This window comes from Haemaphysalis longicornis, unplaced genomic scaffold, assembly GCF_048455015.1.
Source record: "Haemaphysalis longicornis isolate Haplotype H1 unplaced genomic scaffold, Haemaphysalis longicornis Haplotype H1 scaffold_106, whole genome shotgun sequence".
In the NCBI taxonomy this organism is placed as follows: domain Eukaryota; kingdom Metazoa; phylum Arthropoda; class Arachnida; order Ixodida; family Ixodidae; genus Haemaphysalis; species Haemaphysalis longicornis.
This window is the reverse complement of record NW_027526211.1, coordinates 290,669-311,378: the sequence shown is the minus strand read 5'-3', so window position 1 is coordinate 311,378 and position 20,710 is coordinate 290,669. Positions and strand designations below refer to the sequence as shown.

The 20,710-nt window shown below is 46.2% G+C and overlaps 1 protein-coding gene across 1 annotated transcript; it reads right to left on the bottom strand.

Annotated features, from left to right (window-relative positions):
• Window positions 1-533: 533 nt before the first annotated feature.
• Window positions 534-16,901, bottom strand: LOC144160558 (neprilysin-2-like). The gene is made up of 7 exons (XM_077691815.1): window positions 16,888-16,901; window positions 16,753-16,811; window positions 16,333-16,384; window positions 8,737-8,804; window positions 1,996-2,126; window positions 769-834; window positions 534-617 (listed from the first exon to the last, which is right to left on the bottom strand). The coding sequence occupies exons 1-7, from the start codon at window positions 16,899-16,901 to the stop codon at window positions 534-536; spliced, it is 474 nt and encodes a 157-aa protein (XP_077547941.1).
• Window positions 16,902-20,710: the final 3,809 nt, after the last annotated feature.

The following is a 20,710-nucleotide window of genomic DNA, read 5'->3' as shown; positions in this document are numbered from 1 at the left end:
TACTAGAGCGGTTCTTTGTTTCGAATACGTATTATTTGAATATGGCGGAGTAGCTGCTGCAGCAAATTGGCATCAACATAATAAAACAGATTCGTGTAGCATTTTTCCAGTGATATTGTTTTAAGGCGGTGACCAATATGATTTAATTAAATATTTTAAATAATACGAATAGCCTTTTTATAAGGAATTATACAAAAGACAACTTACGGAGTCACCCGGGTTTGAAGAAAGGACTAAAATGGTCAGCCATTGTACCATGACCTTCGTCATGTCTAAGGTCCTGTCGTTTTTGACTCCGCCGTCAAAATCTGTTGTTTTTGGCTCCGGTATCTTATTTTGTCACTTCAATCACTTCGTTCTAATATTCATATAGACATACTCTCCTGAATGAATACTAAATGATAAATGTACAGCTATCAAGCGTGTCGGCATCGCATCCTTTTATTGTGATTCTTAGAGGGATGGCTTATTATTTAATTTCTACTGTTTGCCGAGGCGCTGGGCCCTTTATCTCCCTCCTCCGCAAAGCTTCGTTAAGGCAGAAGCTTTATTTGCTCCATGAGGTCGTCCGTCACACTCTGGTCAGATGAGCCCATGCGCTGTTCGCCGTCGTCTAACTAAAAAAAGGAGACTTCAGCGAGTGTGACGTTTTGTGGCTCGCCAATGACTGACGAGGTATGTTTAAACCGATGATGCTAGAGGTTTAAAAAATATTTACCAATTGCTTGAAAACATCATAACTGTATATTGGAGCATACGAAATCTTACCCTGAAAGCTGCGAGTGTGCCTGCGTTGTCAGCGATATTTTCCCCCAAAGTATTTCTTCCGTTGAGCTGGATTGAAAAGATACCGTGACGGTTTACGTCAGAACCACATGAGCAATGAAGAAAGGAAAGATAAAGCAAGCAAGATTACTTTTAACACGGCGCTAAATGAAGGCTCAAATGGAGCAAAGCGAAGAGTGTTAATTTCCTGTCTCTTGTCTAATTTTGGTGCTGATACTATCTCCGCAGCCATCAGCAAGAATCCGCTGCAATAAAACTGCTTGTTGGAAAATCGTGTGTCAAGTTTTGAGAGTTTTGAAAGGCTAGAAGGGAGTGCTCGGAGTCATAAACCTTACAAACCAGTGTACGCCTTCTCTCGCGTGAAACATGGTAACGAGAGTTTAAATTGGAATCATTTCAACTGGTTCGTACAGGACATTTTTATCCCAGCCTTGCAGAGTTCGCGTAGGGAGAGAGAGAGAGAGAGAGAGAGAGAGAGAGAGAGAGAGAGAGAGAGAGAGAGAGAGAGAGAGAGAGAGAGAGAGAGAGAGAGAGAGAGAGAGAGAGAGAGACAGAGAGAGAGAGAGAGAGAGAGAGACAGACAGAGACAGAGAGAGTAAACGTGTTTATTCCGCAAAGCAATGGGGAGGAGTCCTCGCTCCAAGACCCCTTGAGCTTTTCCAGCTTCAACAGCCCTCAACACCGGCAGGAGCTGATCATGGAAATCAGAGCTGGTCAGACCTCTCATAAAGCTCGTAATAAGAAAGTGAGGTATGGCGCGAATGTCGCGGGGCGTGGGCGCATCTCCCTAACACATGAAAGAGCGTCCCAGGGCTATCACAGAAGCGGCGTAGTGGGGAATACACGGTTAGGGCAAATTATGGCATTTCGTGTGACGAGAAAAGGCATTCGTCTGGAGTGCACGGAGCTGCCGTTCCTCGAATAATTGCCACAATCTGTTTCAGGAGCATAGTTGCAGGGAATCATGAGTAAGCTTGGCAATGGAGCAACAGTGTGTTTACAGTTAACTGGCAAAATAATGGGTCTTCGCCATGGCCAGTACGCATTCTCGATAGAAAAAGATGGCGGGCTTTTCAAATTTCGTTTCCTGTTGTTACGCAACATTTTTGTGTGTGCGGGACAATTAGAAATGCCTGGGTAGCAGCACATAATATTCCCTTTTCTCGCTGAGGATACAATGGTTCCTCCAAAAGACAACAGTCACCTTACCTTCATTCCAGCTTCCTTGTTATAAATGCTTCCGTACTGTCGCACAAAGCATTCAGACTTCTGCTTAAATTTTTCTCGAGTAGCCTTGCTCCACCACTCTCTTAGTCGACCGTCTGCATCAAATTGGCTTCCTTGAAGAATAATGAAAAAGCAAGGGGCAGTGTAGCAGGGCTTTTTCGATCTATGCACAAGAATAAGTGACACCTTTCCCGCGTGTCTGTTCCGTCTCATCTGTCAGTCAAAGAGCCTAATTGCTTATACAGTGAAAGTTCATTAATTATAACCGCAAGAGGAAGCCATCTCAGTTCGAAATAATGAAAGTTCGAACAAATTACGGTGACGAGTAACAGCAGTGCACTGCGTTTGGCAAGCACTAGCGCATGTCAACAGATTGGTGCTTAAAAACCCGTAATTACCGTCTGCCGTCTTCAAAACGTTAGAGCCAGGACGCTTTGCTCTAATTAGTGAGTGTTGCAGAAATCCTACTCTTTGCCTTCTTGAATACTGAACAATAGAGACGGGCGGGATTCCATCCGCCTGGGACATCCGCTCGGATGATTGCCCTAGTGCGGCGTCCTCCATCTTTTTGTCGTCACTGCCAGCAACAGGTTCTGCGCTTCCGACCTGTGAAATAATGGGCTGATTTGCTAGCGCACCACACACGCCACTGCTCTCGTACCCACGTTGACGGAGTCCGCAAAGAAGACAAAGAGCATGGGTGTTTCAGATTAGTTTTACCCTGTTTCGCCTTGGCTCTCCGCTTGGGAGGCGGTGCAGCCTCGGGCAGGGTTGGCTTTACTTCATTCAGTGCCCTGCGCAAACTGCTGACAAAGCGCCCTCCTCCAACGCCCCCCCACTGGCCCCTCGCCCGTGGAACTCATTTTTGCAGCACAGCTGTCTGTGGCTAGGATCCAGCAGATCATCTTTGACTACACAAGGATGTAGACAAGAATCGCATGCTAGCGTGCGCCACCTTGCGGCGTCGACTCAAATCTCCAGGATGGTAAACCTACGCGCCACACCTTCAGCGTATGGAAAAACTCATGGAAAAATAAGAACTTCCTAGACACTTCATGTTGTGATATGACTGCATATATGTTCCCTGAAAGATTGCCTTCCCGGCAGTGTATCTGTGTTTAGAGGTGGAGCCTACTTTAAGTGTACCTGATTAATATGGAGCTCTCCACTACGGCGCGCCTCATTGGCTGCGTAACGTCGGCGCGTGAAAGCCCAGAATAAAAAATCAGTACTTTCATGGTATTAATGTGCGCTTGGTGTTTGTAAGATTGCTTTCCCACATTGAGTGTTGCATAGTGCAACGTGGCCATCTACGTAGGGAGTATGAATACAGAAATCAGCTCTAGTTCTTGTGTTATCTTAAGTATTCGGAGACAACATATATGACAATTACTCGCTGAGATGGCTCTACCGTAACGCCGACTTACATTTGAGTTGGAAAATTACATAGCTCTCAGTGAGTTGTAAATACTGGGAAATTCCCGTTTGCTACCAATACATGGGTTTCTGCGGGAGGGAAACGGACAGCTCCATGTTCGTCCGCTGGAATAAAATTCTAGTCTGTACAAGTTTCATTCGTGTAATTGACTAGGAAGTATCAATCACAATTACAAACAAACGTGTTTTGCCTCATGCAGTCCTTGGACTACATCCCGGAAAGCATCTTGTCGCTCATGTTGCGTCTGGCACGACAGCTTCGCTAGTAATCCTTTTTCACAGAGTAGAAGGGCAGTGAATTTGTAACGTTTTCACGATTTATTCTTTTCCGTACTATTCAGGGTGATGTGTAATCGCAAAAAAATGGCGTTAGACAGTTCATTCACGCGAGCTGGGTATTTAGATGGCTGAAGCCTGCAACGAATATACCGCTAATAAAAAGTGCCAACCACAGTTAAGTTGTCACCAGTACGCCGCCTAATGTCTCAGTGGGTTACGGACCATGTACATTACAAGCCGTAGCTGCGGCCTAAAATGGACGAAAGGAAAGAGGCTTGCCAGTAAAAAATAGGTTTAGTTGAATTAACCGATATGCCAGCCAACTGCAGTTAAATTCTTCAAGAACCTAGCGCGAGCAAACGAGGCGTCGGTATTGGCTGTCTAATATTAAACATTTATAAGCAACCAACGAGTGATAGAGGGCCCAATAGGACGGGGATTAAAACAAAACAAGTAGTGCCACACCTACTCCAAAATAGAAAAAATAAACATATCTGTAGAGAAGGGACCGATAACGCGTACGCTTTTTACGTAGAATACACCCGTAAAATTACGGATTCTTTTTATTTTACAGCACAACGTATTAGTTAACCATTAGTTAAACGTGCTGCGCTGAGGACCAGACAGACAAAAAACATCGGTGAATAGCGGAAATGTGGGTCTTAGTACTAGCGAACGAAAACAGCGAGCGGGCACGCTAATTACATATTCACAGAAGGAGGAAGTTTCGAGTTACAAATGGTGACAGTAGAGTAGAGGCATATTTTTGCTTTTACATCGAAAATGTCACATGTGTATGTTATATTTATCGCAATGAATCTATTCCGTGCAGAATAAAAGGGCTTCGGCTTGGTCTGGGGACAAAAAAGTTTGGCGCACCATTTTCTTTCTCTAACATTGGGGAAAAGTCTTACGGGGCGAAATGATTGTAGTCAGCATGAGCTCAACAGGCTCAAGTAAAGTTGTAGACCGTGTGAGGTTTGCTACGACAGATCAGCGTAATACGAAAATTAGCCTTTTTCTTGTACTTCAAAGGGTTACTGGTGCGAAATTTTTGCCACGTTTTTTTTTTCGCTGCTATGGTCACCTATCAGTCCAATCGTTATAAGTGGCAGATTCGATTGACGATGGCAGCGTATATTTTGTGTCCCTTTCGGTTTCGATTAAGCGAACACTGAGGCGACAGCCATGACAGGAGTGTCCTCCTGACGTCACTGTTCTCGTCGCACCACGGCCATCCTGAACACGCGCGCGGCCACAACGTCCCAATTATAAACGCTGGGCCGTCCACGGTCACACGCGCCCGGGCGGCATGACGTGAGTCGCAAAAACTGTGACGTTTGCACAAGACGGAGCAGCGCGCGCCCACAGCAGCCAGCGCCTTGGCATACGTTACGCGAGCCCGGACTTCGGAATTGTGGGGCGAGGCACACATCGCGTCATGCTGATGCGGATGTAGAAAGGGTATCCGTTCTGAACATTCTCTTTCGTGGAAAGATTAAAATTCATTTAAAATATGTTATACTGAATGATTACGGTTTACAATTTCTAGGAGGTATCTCCATATACATAAGACGCTTTTTATAGAACTGCAGCTTTAAAATTTTGTGTTAGTACTCCTTAAAAGTGTATCTTCAATCTTTTCTGTTACTCACTAAAACGTGCACAAAACGCGAGTACTTTTAGCGTTTCAGTTTTTATTTTCTTAACGAATAGCTCTGTTTAGAATTGTGCGTAGCAGAAGACAGCTGTATAGCCACGGGTTGCCATAAGAAATTTTTTTCTTCAGTTTGTTGGCAACACGCAAGAGATAAGAGTTCAATCGAAGGCAAAGAAACCCGCCGACTAGGAATGCAAAGGTTTCATAGGGCGAGGCCCATAACTTCATCCTCTGCTCGATAACTGTTTCTTCGCTCTCTCTCTCTCTCTCTTGAAATAAAACCAACCCGGGCTTTACTGATGCCTGACCCAGGAAATGCAACCCCTCTTTCCGAAGAAGCCAGACCTTAATACACAATTTTGTCCATGTTCATGCACACAGTAACGATAATAGGAATGTAATCGTTCTTAACTCAAACATAAGATTAATTACATTTGTGCGTAACTTTTTTGCCTTAATTATCGCTCACTTTTCGGGCCGAAAACTTCCAGACAAGGCACCCTTCCACCGTAAGTTTTGTTGTTAAAACGCGTTAGGGCTCCAGAAAGCGCTAGAAGGCAAAAGGTATACTTGAGTTGTGTTTGCAAATACGGAAGGCACGTCCTGAAGCCTCCTGTGGAGATCTTTGGTAAGGCCAATATCCCTTTCGCACCCTCGTTTTGGGTGGAAATTATGGGTGCTTGGTTCTCGGTATAGACCGTTTGCAGCGAGTAGTTGGATTGACGTTCAACAGGTGACGCTAGCGCCGCATTCGCCATGACTTGCCTTCAGCAAGGGGCAGTTTAGGTTTCCGCCGTAGGCTGCCATGGTGCCGTGCGAAATGCGCAGTTAGAAAATGGGGAAGTCATGGGGGAAACCTGCACCATGGTCGGATGTACCACCCGCTATCGGGGCCTCAAGTTGTGGGACTAGTGTCACTAGATAATGTTACAGAGTACCCGCACTCTTTTCTCCTATTGCTCCATGCCACCGCCGTGATCATTGGTCAGTTCGCATCCCGTGACATTTGTTTACACCGCGACGGCTCATGGGAACCGCCATTTTGTTGTTTATGCGTTTTCTGTCGGTCAACTGTGATAGTTTCAGCTTGCCCTCCGTGCTCTGCGGCTGCGGGCGACTGGCGTCGTTCCGAGCGCGAATAAAAGATAATGCGCTTCGCAGCCTTTCAGCTGCAGAGGTGTGTCCGAAGATGCCGTGTTGCTGCGTCTTCGCCAGTGTTGTTTACATATGACCTCGTCAAAGTTAACGGTGAGGCCGCAGAAGCAGAAACGTGGCAACACTGATAAACACCAAAATGTCCGCCGTTGCCCACTTGCGTGCCTAAGTGACGGTACTCTGCATCTTATCTAGTGACACTATGTGGGACAAATCGCCATGCGAGTCTCACTGGCCACAACTTCACCAGGACTGTCCGTGCGTGCGGCCTTTCGCAATGCAACGCTTTCCGCTCAGTGAGCGCAACACGGATGTCAGGCGTCGCTGGATCGTCACTCTCCAATGGAAGAACATCGCAAAGGTGACTTTTTCAGAACGTAACGAAGGCTGCTGGCACGCGTAGTGTAGTACCCACCAGTATGCCTCGGCACGCTTGTTCTAAAGCACGCCTTGTTATGTTTCCGCGTTCAGTGTGTCGTCGCGACGAAACGAGACAGCCTGCCGTTCAGATATCTGATCGAATCGGTGACTCCCACACCCTCTTCTAGTTTTCGCTAGCGCGTATATCATCGTTGCCGCGGCGTAGAATATCTGGTCTCTCGTTACTTAAAGTGCAACAAACGCCTTTCATCGCACCGCCGGCATGCTCAGAGCCCCGCTGTCCAGCGCTGCGCTAACTCATCCTTCCTACTCGTGAGGACCCTACAAACCTGGCTTCAGTAAGCATTGCATGTATTTCGTCTCACTACAGGCCTGTATTATGCACGTTAGCGCAACAAGAGCTAAGTCGTAGCGGCAGTTGCCTTGCACCGGAGGCTGCAGCTTTCAACTCTGTTAATAATCGTGAGAACGAATCCGTACATGCTCATGAGGTAAAAGTGGGGCAACCAGCGGCTAGAAACCGTTTATTTCATATCAGGGGTCGGCACCCTTTTGAGGTGAAGGGCCGAGTTACATGCAGCCGACGCGGCAAGGGCCGGGCGGCTATTACCAGCGGGGGGGGGGGGGGGGGACGGAGGGGGAGACGGAGTCTTTATCGGACCGGTGCAAAGAAATGAAGTGAAGACGCTATCTTGCTAAGTGTGAAGATGTAATGCCAAGTGGAAGTGATGTTTTGTTCCAGCCGAATCCCATTTGAGGTTAGAATTGCCGTGTCAGGCTTGAGGTGAGAAGGCGAAGATGGTTGTGAGGTCGTGTCGGAAGCCGCATAATACTCCGCCGCGTGTGGCCTGGGGGCCGCAGGTTGCCAGTCCTGGTATACATGGTTGCTGTGTATGTAAAAATAGCAAAAATGCCGTAAACAGCTATGAAACGCGTGCGCAGGAGTGTGACGATGTGCGCCAGTCAGAACAGTGCTTTAAGATGCTGTATGGGTCGTTTTTCTGGACTAAGTAGTGTATGAAGGTTGGCACACAATATCTGCGCGTCCGATAAGTCCTCATTCACAGCGACACTCCAAAATAATTGGAAAATTCGCCCGCAAAGCCGCTCCGGCGCTCGCCGATGTGCCACGGCCAATTGAAAGCCACGGCGAGAAACGCGTCCGAAAAGGCCAGCAATGCCGAGTGACGTCACATCGTCCAACATGGCTGCGCCCAGACCGCCGCTCTGTAAACCGTGTATACGATTGATGATTTGGGATGATTTGGACATACGCGTTTTCTTCCTCAGATCAAAGTGCACGGACGAAGTTTCTTCTTTTGATGGACGAAAGACAGGAAGGGGACCGATGGAGAGGTCACTGAGCGGGGCGGCGTTCAGTGCAGGTCGGCGCCCCCTTCTCTCTGTCGCACTGTGCGACCGCCTTGGTCGCCCACCCCTAAGACCGGCACTGGCCTCGCGAAGGAAGCGGGGTGCAAAGGTAGTGCGAAGGAAGGAAACGCGAAGGAAGTGCGTTTCTCTGGCCATTTGTCAGGTGCAAGCCGGAACAGTGCCGCGTAGTTGGACTTACCCGTGGTAAAACCTACGTCCGTTCAAAATACCGGCTTTTTAATACATATAATTCCAGGAAGCCTAGCTGGACCAAATCGTACAGTTCGAACAATCCATGTATTAAAAATATTGAAGTCTGAATAACGAGCTCCCACTTTAGTGTGTTCATAGTATAATTATTATATGTTGCAGTTACGAATATTTGCACATGAGAGCACGCAACCTTGAAATATTTCATAAGTGACGAGCAAATTGTCTACCTGCGTCGTCAAAGCCATGTGTCAGCTCGTGTCCAGCAGCCGCACCGATGGCTCCAATATTGAGAGACCTGCAAAGAAAATCTCAATATTTATCATGTTTTATGTGTTCTGTGTGGCTATAGCACTTGTCACCGGAGAGGTTTTTACTGCACAGGATCGTGGTGCTAGCGTACATGCCATTCGCTTCAAGGACGCCCAAGCTACAGCTACAGAACAGTCCGTGGCAACCATAGTTTCGTACTACCATATATTACTATGAAGCTCTATGATGCCAACTGGGAACTTTGGGATGAGTGAACAGTCGCCTTAGCTTCGTCAGCGGCTTGAATTTAAGTTTTCATTTGCTGCGAAAATGAGTTAGGTAGAGCAAAAGTGTCCGTACTGTTTCTTGATTTTGCGGGATATAAAATACACTGTACAAAGCCGTTATTTTACAAAGACAAATGGTCAGAATATTCCTCAAAATTTGTAAGACGAATTGCTTGCGAGTTAAAGGGGCACTGAAGGCAAAATACCAGTTGCGCTAGATCGATTAGTTCACTGAGGACTCGAATATAGCAATCTGACGCCTACCTTTCTTAAACCAAGGTAGAAAATACCAAAAACGTAAAGACGGTATCCCCGCCACATGCTATATCATGCACGTTACACCGGAAGTAGTTAAAATTGCGTGACAAATATTTTAACAATACGCCTTCACAAGTTCATAAAGCTTAATGGAAGCTTTTGTAGTGTCATGTTTGAACGCTGAAGAACAAAAAGAAAGTCGGAAACAATATCATGGGAGCCCTGCCAATAGATTACGCGGTGATCTCGAACACCAACACCCTTGTTTCAGTTTCACGGAACTAGATAATTGTGTGACCCTTGTACAATACTGTGTGCATATATCCTCTTTATTGTGAACTTAATATGACCGTCTGCGCGCTTTCGCAGCGTTAAAAAATGCGGAAACGCTAATTTAGGCTCAAGTTAGTATTTTCAAGTGTGCGCAACATATCCTCTTTATTGTGAACTTAATATGACCGTCTGCGCGCTTTCCCAGCGTTAAAAAATGCGGAAATGCTAATTTAGGCTCAAGTTAGTATTTTCAAGTGTGCGCAACGTCTGGCGTACGCAACGTCTTCTCTGGCTGCCTGCCGCTAGATGGCTCTACTCGTCCACGATTGCGGCTGTGCCGCTATGAGAGTACCAGTGAGGGTGCTGCGGGCGAGCGGTTGGTTGGACGCCAACTATAAAGAATAAAATGGGTGCTGAAGAGACGAAGGCGAAGTAGACACACAAAGTACACATACAGGCATCAACTTCCAACTGTTTATACAGGAAAACCACGCTTACTTATAGACAGGCAAAAGGTACAGATAAAATTCAAAATTTCTGCCAGGGGTTAACACTTGCTGACGGCTCACAGATAAAATAGTACCAGCAATTGACATTTTGGCACACACGCGCACAACTGATACTACCAACACGTAACCAACACGACTAACGCACGCTCTAAACATTGAGTTTGGAGACTATATTTAATAAAAGACAGCTCTAACCGCTAGTGACGGCGTGCTGACGCCGTCATCTCCGCATTTTTAAGGAGGTATGCTTAGATAATCTCCCTTTCCGTCTTGTGTCCTGCTCTTTTCAAAACAAGTTGTCTGGTCCAGGGATGGCGTGCGACCGCAGAGCTTACAGTGATCAGCCAAATGTCAGCCGTTGTTGCTGCTAACAGCCAGCCGGTGCTCTCTGGCCCGGTCGTTGAAGCAACGGCCAGGTTGGCCAATGTACACCTTCCCGCAGCCCAACGGGATACTGTACACGACATTGCTAGCACACTCTGTGTAGCGGGTGGCGTGCGTCTTGGTGCATGTTGCCGGCGGCTTACTCGCCATCAAAAGGCAACTCTCAGCCAGCTTGCGTGGGCCGAGAATACAGTGCGCACATTGTATCTGGCCGCAAACTTCTGATATTGTGCGATAGAGTATGCAGTACGCTATAACGCGCGTTTTCATATTTTTGTTTTGCTTTTTCATCTTTCTGCCATGTTTCTGCTTTCGCAAAAGGCTTTCGCACACACTCTTAATGACGCAGGGAGGAAATCGAGCTTCTTGGAAACGACTGAGCTGATTGCTGGAACGCGTAACCAAATTATGCTCGCAGGACTTCGTTAATGCGGAATCGAGGCCTGTGTTAGCAATTCCCCTCTTTATCAGTTTAGAATGTGAGCTGTCGAACGGTAAAAAGCCTTTTCTTAGTTCTAGTGTTATACATCCAGCAAACATGTGCCTTCGTGAAGCTAAGTTTAAGGTCCAGAAACTGAATTGAGTAATCTTTTGGCAATTCACATGTAAAATCAAGACCACCAGATTCCGCTAGGGAAATATCAGTCAGATCTGCCACAGCAACGTCAAGGCTAAAGTCAGTAAGACTTAAAAGCACAAGCTAGTCATCTACGTACCTATAGATTCTAACAGCATTACGATTGTTTATATTGGCATTGATGCATTTGTCAATGAATTATAAATATATGTAGCACAGAACAGCCGCTGCAGATAACCCAATGTAAATGCTGTCTTTTTGAACGCAGTGAGACCCGTTAAAACTTATGAAGTTGGACTGCCAGTAAACTTTTAAAACTTCTAGAAAGTGCTCCGCGCTAAAGCCAGCATGGTTCTGGAAGTCAAATTCCCCCGTCTCGTCGATTGCCTCACGTACAGCATTAAACAAAACACGACGGGGTACAAACTTCACGCCAATAGAAAAACGCGCGGGGGCATTCGCCACCGTGCCTTCTGCTGAATCTTGTACACAAACTGTATAGCTGCGCACCAAGAACGGGTCGTGGATGACCAGCCTGCTGAGGTTCTGTCGCAAATATCTGCTAACTTTGCCTTTCCAAGTTCCTTTCTCAGACACAATCACCCCAGGCGGGCAATCTGGCTTGTGTGTTTTGCCCATGAAGAAGACTGCAAGGGTATTCTTCTCAGACTCGCCGACAGCCTTTTGAAGGGGCTCGAAGTTCATGTCTTTTAGTAAACGAAGCAGGTTGGACAAGACATGCGTCGGTTTGAAGTTCTTTTGAATTGTCTCAAGGGATTTTGTGTGGAACATTCCCTGCGGCATAATTACAAAACCTCCTTCCTTATCAGCTTAGCTAACGGCAAGAGCTTCTGGTTCAAGGCTGTTTGCAATCTTTCTAAACGGAAGTCTAGCCGGTGGCGTGCCACTTACTGCGCGCAGAAAGCAGTCCAATCCGTACCCAATGGCTCTATCCCTGTCTTCCTCATTCGCACGGCTCGCTACACAACGAACCATGGCAACAAGGTGCGTCCGTCTAGACGCAGGCTGGTAGCGGAATTTTGGTCCGTTGCCCAAAATCTGTCGAACGTCATGGGGTACGGACGCGTCTCCGAGGACGGTGACTGAAAATGTCCTTGCTGCTGGCCGGCTTCATGGTGGTAGCCCGAGTCGGGTTTGTGGCCATACGAATTCCGTGCTCTTCACCGCTAACTTCTGAAATTCCTTGAGAATTCTTCAATTACCGTCACATTCAGCAAGGACTCTCAACAAGTCTTGATACAGGCGGACCTGGTGCTACATCTCTAACTTGAGCACTTTGCATATTCTTCTAACGTGACCCGACGACGGCTCCTGAATCCCAAATAATAAGTTCTAGCGGCACGACCTTCCATTTGATACAGTACGAGAGCCGCCTTGACCGGCAGGTGGATACAGCGATGAGGATCACACACGAAAACACTTGACTTTTCGTGGTTTGACGACACGGAGAGCTCAATGTAGAATAAATATGACTTGACAGACATACAGCCGCCAACTTGAATAAACAGTTGGAAGTTGGCGCCCGTATGTATTCTTCGTGTCTAGTTCGTCTTCGTCTTTTTAACGCCCATTTTATTCTTTCCAGTAAGCATGAACCAACTAGCTCAAACAAATTTTGTTATGGGCGCCAACATTTGCGCGGCCTGAAAAGGGAAATAGGCTTTTATTCAACAAAGCGTCAGTACTGATCACGGATGACATGAAGAAACATTTGGCTTACAGGGGCCGATCAGCGAAGGACGCGATAGTTCGGAAAAGCACGACTTATTTGACCGAAACTGACGAAACCGCTTGGTACGTGGTAGCGCTGTATTCGGCTGCTGATACTGCTGTGCATCAGCGCTGCATCGCTTGCTTCCGGTTTATCGTGACAGAAACAGCTCTAAAAAGGAGCCATGAAGATAAAATACAACTTCGTTTAATTTAAAAGAACTAGGATTCAGTATCTCACTCAGTTCCATTAGAGCCACAAAAGATGTTTTTTAACGAAAAAAAGCAAAAAGTATCTAAACACTTTCAAATTTTGCGCCACAGTTACTTGTTATGAGCAAGAATGGCGTCATACGGGCCAACAATAAAATATAATTTTCAGTGCGTTAACTGCACGTTAGCAGTCAAGTGATGCAGTCAAATAGAACAAGAGGCCCCATTACAGACGTCCATTCATTTGTCGTCGCGACAGGTCAGTTAGGCGGCCGCCAATCGCACAAGCAAGGTTCCGTGACGTCATAGAAAAGTTGCGGAAAATTGGCTAGGGGGTCGCGACTGCTTCACACGTTTTCTTTAATATCTCCGTTATTTATTCGAAGATTGCGATGATATTGGTATCATTGTTATCGGGACTACGCAGTCTTTCTAATAAACCCAACTTTTATTTTGTCTTCATGGCTCCTTTAATCGCAGCGGCTGTTTGCCTAATGAAATCTATGTAATGGAAATGAGGACGGTGAAGGGGTTGTTTGATTAGCAATGTTTTAGCAACTAAGGCGTCTTTTTTTCACCGAAAAAATGTAAAATGTCTTAGGAATGTCATACTTTCGTTTAAAACCAATTTACTGGTTATCTTCGGTATGCAGTAGACTCTCGATAAACAGAACTTCAAGGGACCGAAAAAAAAAATAGTTCCGTTGAACAGGAGTTCCGTTTACTGAGATAGATGCGTGAAAATGCGAATGTATGTGCGTACACTCTCTTAATACCATTTCATTGAACTTTAAGCACTCGAAGGTAAATGTACCTGATAGTTTTTTCAGAAAGCAAGAAAAATACAAGAGGTTTAGGCGCAGCATTCATAAGTTTATTTGGCAACAATGAGTCTCTGTGCACTACAAAATGCATGAATTATTTTTGTTTGAGTCCTTGAAAATGCATATTCAGGGATGCTAGAAGCCTCAACTTCGCGAGTTATTACGATCCACCGAAATTAGAAGGAGGCAACGCGGTAATGAATGGCGACTAGCACCACGATGGCACGAACGAGGTGGCAGGAACTGAGCCCTGTAAATTCGGCGTCTTGAATCGAGACTGAACGACTGGAACAAGAACTGCGATGTAGCATTCGTTGCGCTAACACGGCTGACCACAAACGAGACGAGGCTTACGAGGCCACGAAGACTAAAAAAAAAATAACGTGGAGGAAGAAAAAAAAAAAAAACGAAACTGCCGGTACCCTAAAAAGCTGGTTCTCATGCCACTGAGTTTCACAAGAAGATCCATTCCAGGTTCCGTTTTCACGGTGATGCGGAAATTTTAGTTCCGATTAACGAGAGTTTTTTTACGTTATCTGAATACAAAACCAACCAACTTAGCGGATGCTGTCCTGTTTAGGCGGCAATTCCGGTTAAGCGATTTCCATTTATCGAGATTCTACTGTACGTTGAATGGGAGATGGCCATTAATGGAAATGCTTTCTTGTGCATAGCATATAAATCTACATACTATCGCTACAATTCATTGTTTAAAAGAGCGGTGAAACGGCCTAAGAACTCTTTCTTTTTTAGCTTTTCGCGACAGTAGCATAAGTAACGACCGGGTTGCACCGCCATAATTTCTGGCCAATCGCAGGTCAACAATGTTCACTACCAACAAAAAGGAAATTCTTTAATTTTCTAACCTTACCCGCCGCGGTGGTTCAGTGGCTAAGGCATGGCGATGCTGAGCACGAGGACGCGGGTTCCATTCCCGGTCGCGGCTACCACATTTATGATGGAGGCAAAAAGCAAAAGCGCCAGTGTCTACGAGATTTCGGCGCACGTTAAAGATCCCCAGGTGGTCAAAATTAATCCAGAGCCCTTCACTACAGCGCGCCTCATCGCCTGCGTTGCGTCGGCACGTTTAACGCTACAATCAAAGCAAAAATCAATTTTCTAATCTGACATGCAACCCTTGAAATTTTGTTGTTTATTACTTTGCAACAACTTTCAGAATTCTATTATAAACCTGTCTGCAGAAAACCTACAGGAGCGGTAAAGAAGAAAATATAAATATTGGCGCTGCTTGCACGTGCATATCTGGTGCAAGTCCGGAGAAACATCAGAGCTGGCGGGCCCTCTTCCTTCGTCGAAGACCCGGCTGTACCTCACATGGCTCTCCGAACCTGCCGCTGAAAGTTTTCCATCACTGTGAGGCCCGGATCGTTTTGTCCGCAACCTGTCGCATGTCTCGCAGAGTGTACCGCGTCAGCGCGCGCTAGCGCAGGGGGCAACTGGCTTCTCGAACTCGGCGTCTCTACTGCCAACTTCTGGGGCGAACGCCCGTGAACTGCGGAAGAGAAAAACACGCGAGAAATCACGCCACAAACGCTGGCCAGAGTGTTCTCGAAGGTCGAGCTGAGCGACGCCGGACGTTCCTCCCGAGGCGCACGCTCTCATGCATGCGCAAGGATTTTTTTGTTAGTATTTTTCTCTGGTAATGCTGGAAGGCGGAAATAAAACATTAAACAGCTCTACTGTTAAAAAAAATCACGCCATATCCACGGAATGAATGATGATAAGTGGGGCGAAGCTCGAGAGGGGGAGATCATCGGTAACCGTAACTCTCCCGTGAAAGTTCGCCCATTACATCATTAAGAAAGACGTAAGACTGTGTGCGTACATTGTACAAATCAACTTTCATTTTCGGAGTCAATGCTCCCAGGCCAAGACCTGGTGAAAGACCCCGCGCCATCGAGGACTACCCCGCACCTCCACCACAATTTGTCACGTAGGATGGGACACAACGGTAAAGAAAGAACTTTTATTTAGGGCGAACTTGTGCCCAAACAAGACGAGAGAAAACGAGCAAAGGTCCTTGCGTCTCGTTCGATCTCCGAGAACGACTGCCTGCGTTCGTGGCGTGATCTCTTGCGTGATCTCCCCCTCGCAGTGCGCGTGCGCTCGCGCCTCCGTTGGCGAACACAGACAAGCTCGCACTCCCGGTGCCGAGTTTGCGCTGCCGGTTGCAGCCGGTTCTTGCGCGTGCAACGCGGCCCACTTTGCGACATCTCCGAAAGCATGCGGTGGTCACGTACCACGAGACACAAGGGATGGACAGACCCATGGCTTTAGGAGCTTCGCCCCTAAAAGTTTTTGTATGTGTGCCTGTCTTCGTGGCGTCCATGTATCGTTCCCAGATGAAAGAGTTATTGCGTTCTGCCCACATATACGTATGCCTTTTGCTTCCCGTGTAAATGATATTCGTGAGCTGTGTGCATAAAATTAGGCAAAATGATCATGATACGTTGTGCTGTTTCCACTGTTGAGGAAATTACAGTATCCAAAGGCTTACCGTGGGAGGCCATATTCGTAAAAAACACCTTGGAGGATTCCTGCTGGGCACACTGTAACAACAACAAAACAACTTTCTAGGGACAGAAAGTTCTTTTAAGTAAAGGACTAGCACCTTAATGAAGCAAAAAGTAAAATATTTCACCGAATTTCTCTGAACTTTTTTTGTTTGATTTTTTGCATCAGTAGGAACTACTGTTTGATTCTCGTAAATTGGATGGAGTAATTCTGCACCGACACAAATGAATACCTGCGAGAAGTTTTAACGATTTGGTTTATTTCGGCCGAAATCACATGACTCTAAAAGACCGTTCAAACACTTATACGTACCCGGCTCGTACAATATTTGCCGCCATGCAAACCTACACGTACGTAGAACGCTATTACAGTGTTGTGGATAAGAAAGGCTGCAGTTTCTCACCTATTTGATTGTCTTTTGCATTGTACCTTGCATTCACAACAGCTGCGCCGATATCCCAACTAAATGTGCGAAAACAAAAAATAAAAATTAAAGGTGAAGAACATGTAGAGTGAAATCCCCCTATTTGTCGCGTACCATCCACGTACCATCCTTACGTCCTTATTGTAATTTACTCATACTGTCATCACTCGGCGCAAGCAATATATTGGCAGGAAAGTCACATAACTCAGTAATAAATTTTGTACTGAAATGTTGAGCTGGCAATTGTGCAATATCGTAGACTTTCCCTAACTTTGGGATTGAACGCGTAACTTAGATGCACTTTGCATCAGATATGAGCTAAGAGAAACCCGCAAAGATGAACGGGCAAGCCTTGGTCGTTTCATTTGTACATGTAATCGAAGCCGGATATGCTGAGCTAAGATATTTTGAAAAGCTGGACATTTCTTCAGAATACCCCCGTACTTATTGAGCATTTTGTACATTGAATTGTATATTCAATTGAACAATTTTGTTTCAATGTTGTCTGAATTCGATATATTTGGCTTGGACTGTACCTCATAAAAACTTTCCTTTCATTCTGAACAAGTTCTATGGGTTTAATATGACATGAGAATTGTGTACTATCCACGTATAGCGCCACCCGCCTGTCCATTTTCGTTTCTTAGGTGTTAACTAAGTGGTTGCTGTACCCTAATTAGGGTTGTAGATAAAGCTTGGCCGCTTACCTGTTATCCGGGTCGTGAGGCCTTCTGAGTTCACCTAGCATTGTTTTCCAGTTATTCGCTACTATGCTTTTCCATATCGACACAAAAGGAGTGCTGCGGTTCAATTTTGGTAGCTGTAAAAAATAATCGGCTTTCTCAATTCTTCAATGTAAGCTTTATCCACAGTTTTTCACCTCAGATAGAATACTATCGGGAATGCGGCTCAACCTTTAAAATCTGCAGGCTTCTAAAAGGCACTGCACTGGGGCAGCGAAGCCTCCGTTACGGAAACATTGCCTGTGTTACGAGAACATAATAAGCCAGGATCGTATACCTTGTTCCCAGGGACAGACATTTTGTTTTTCAAAGCCTCCAACAGGAAAACAGAAGGTAAAACTTGAAATAGACCACGAAGCTATCGCGTTTGACTTGGAAATTAGGAAGATTTAATTGTCGTCTTGTTCAAAAAAAAGAACGAAGGTTAGTGTTAAAACTCATTTGACCATTCATAGTTTGTTCTTTTCGCGTATAAAACAACAATGAGGAGTTATCAACGTGTGTTCACACCTTGTACACCACATCTTAAAGGGGCACTGACACCAATTTTCGGCGTTAATATTATTGCGCAGTTCACTTCCTTCACTCAACAGAACACCCTGGCTGAAATATGAGCGGCCTGCGACGCGAACAACATAGTTCAATTGGATCTCATTTATCGCGCCGACGGAGCAGCGCGCGGAGCGGCACTGAACAAATGGACATTAGCGTGACATCACCCTGTGAAGCCAAAAGAAGTGACGCGACAGCGCTCGTCAAAAACTCGGGACGTCACTTCACGCGCGCGGCCCCACGAGAGGCGAGCGGGCGCAACCCGTCCCAAGCGGGCGCCGGTGACGTCCGCACAAAGCGGTGAGGTCAGGCCGGGATTCTGTCATATGCGCCGTTCGGGATAAAAGCGCGGGAGTTTGAAACAAACGATTTTCAGGCCGTTCAATGTAATTAACTATCGCGCGCTGAAGTATTTGAAGGGCTGTTTCAGGTTCGCCAGACCATTAAGTATCGATAAAAGCAATAGTGTAACATAAAATTTTCGTGTCAGTGCTCCTTTAAACGTTCCCTTTAGATAGATACCCACAGCGGTGGCTCAGTGGCTAAGGCGTTGTGCTGCTGAGCACGAGGCCGTGGGTTCGATTCCCGGCCGCGGCGGCCGCTTTTCTGATGGAGGCGAAAAGCAAAAACGTCCGTGTGTACGAGATTTCAGCGCACGTTAAAGATGCTGAGGTGGTCAAAATTAATCCGGAGCCCTCCACTACGGCGCGCCTCATCGCCTGCGTTATGTCGGCGCGTTAAACCCTACAACCAACCAACCCTTTAGGCAGACTTCACGAATTATTACTGCTGTTCCTGCGACCCTGAAGCCCAGCAGTCGACCCGTAAGAGATGGCAGTTAAGATAAAACGGCAGCGGTGCTTATTAGCCGTTGCTGAGTATACAACCAAGTCCAGGTGTTCCCAAATGGTTGTGCGGATGATTTCTTCAGTGGCGCTTGCACAGCCACAAAGTGCAACAGTGGCAACACCGGAGGCACCGCCGCTACTCAGCGCCACCAATTTCAGGGGCGAGGGGAATCACTTTTGCTTTGCGTAATGGCTGCATTAACAACATGCTATGCTACAAACTGAAATAAATGTTGTCTGATTGCGCCATTGTACATCTTCGCCAATGTCCTGGAGCTTTTTATGTAGAACAAGACTCTATTTTTGAGTTCATTAATTTTTCCTCTTTTCTTTGTATTGTACAAAAAAACGCTTGCTGAAGGGAAGCGCTAGCGCACACACGCATAGCTTAGAGAAGCGCTCTGAAGAGAATGAATTGCTTTAAAAAGACACACAACACATTTGCTTTTATGTACATTTTGTTAACCACCAGGGACACTCCGCACCCTTTTTTAGGTGCATTGTACACTAAGAATTTCCTTTTTAAACTACGTCGAGTGTCCGCACCTCTGTGCCCTGCCTGTACAGTTTGCGAGGACCTGAAACACGTTCTCTGCGCATGTCCTCGCTACGAACTTGAGCGTACCACGGCAAAGCTTTCTCTGGGCCTGCCCGCGTCCGCCCAGATCTCTTCGAGTCACCTCCTTGGGCCCTGGCTTACAACCGGCATGGCAAGTCGCGCAACAACAGTGCTCCTAACGTTCCTCCGGAGCACTGGACTTGTCAGTGAGCTATGAACTCTCAGACAAATGACTATATCGCCTGATTGTGTGTGTGCTTTTTGTGTGCGTCTGTGTGTTTGAGTATTCATGTGTAAGTGAGAGTTTTCATTAATCTTCATCACACCTTCACCCCCATTTGGTGTAGCAAGTCGGGCGCCCCGCCTGGCTGACCTCACCTGTTCATTAAAGATGTTTCTCTCTCTCTGAATCAGCACAATTTGGTAAGCTTTGGAATACTTACGTATTTGTAGAACCGCCCAAGACTCGTAGCGTTTAGTAGCCAATCTGGGTATGCAATTTTACTCCTCATCTTTTGCAACTAAAGGTAAAAAAGGACAAATTTATGTCAGTGCCTCGGCAAATTCATAGAGGTTGTTGATTTGAGGTAGCACAATTGTCATCATCCATTCGTAATGCAGCAAAATTTGTCAGCGTTGTTTCGTCAGAATTTTTTAACAGCGTTCAAAAGATGGATGATCGCTGATCATCCTTCTTGCAGATGGATGACCAGCGCAGCTGGGCGCCGTCCAAGTGCCCAAGTAAAAAAGATTTGTTCGTAATTTGCGATTGAGCACACGTTCAAGCAAACATGGGGCTGTGTTTTTTCTTCCCGTAGACACCCACGTATTGCCAGCAGTATTTGGCCACAAACCCCCTCCACACTATAACCTTCCAACTCTTCTTCTCGCCGGTACTCATATAACAGCTAGTTTTCAATCCATACGACTACTCGGAATCCCAATCGGACACAATAACAGCCTGTCAATATGGTTACAGCAACTGAAAGCTAAATGGAAAACAATTCAACATGCCATACATCGCCTCTCGAACAAATTTGGTGGAGCAAGCCAGAAGGCAACCCAAACTTTAACCCACGCTGTCGCAATTGGTACCATAACTTACGCAGCCCAAACGTACGACCTCAACAAAACGGCCATGAGAACGCTTCAACACCTGCACCGAGCCACCCTTCGCACCATCAGCGGACTAGCAAAACATACTCGTCTGGAAAACTTGCAAGCTGCAGTTGCTC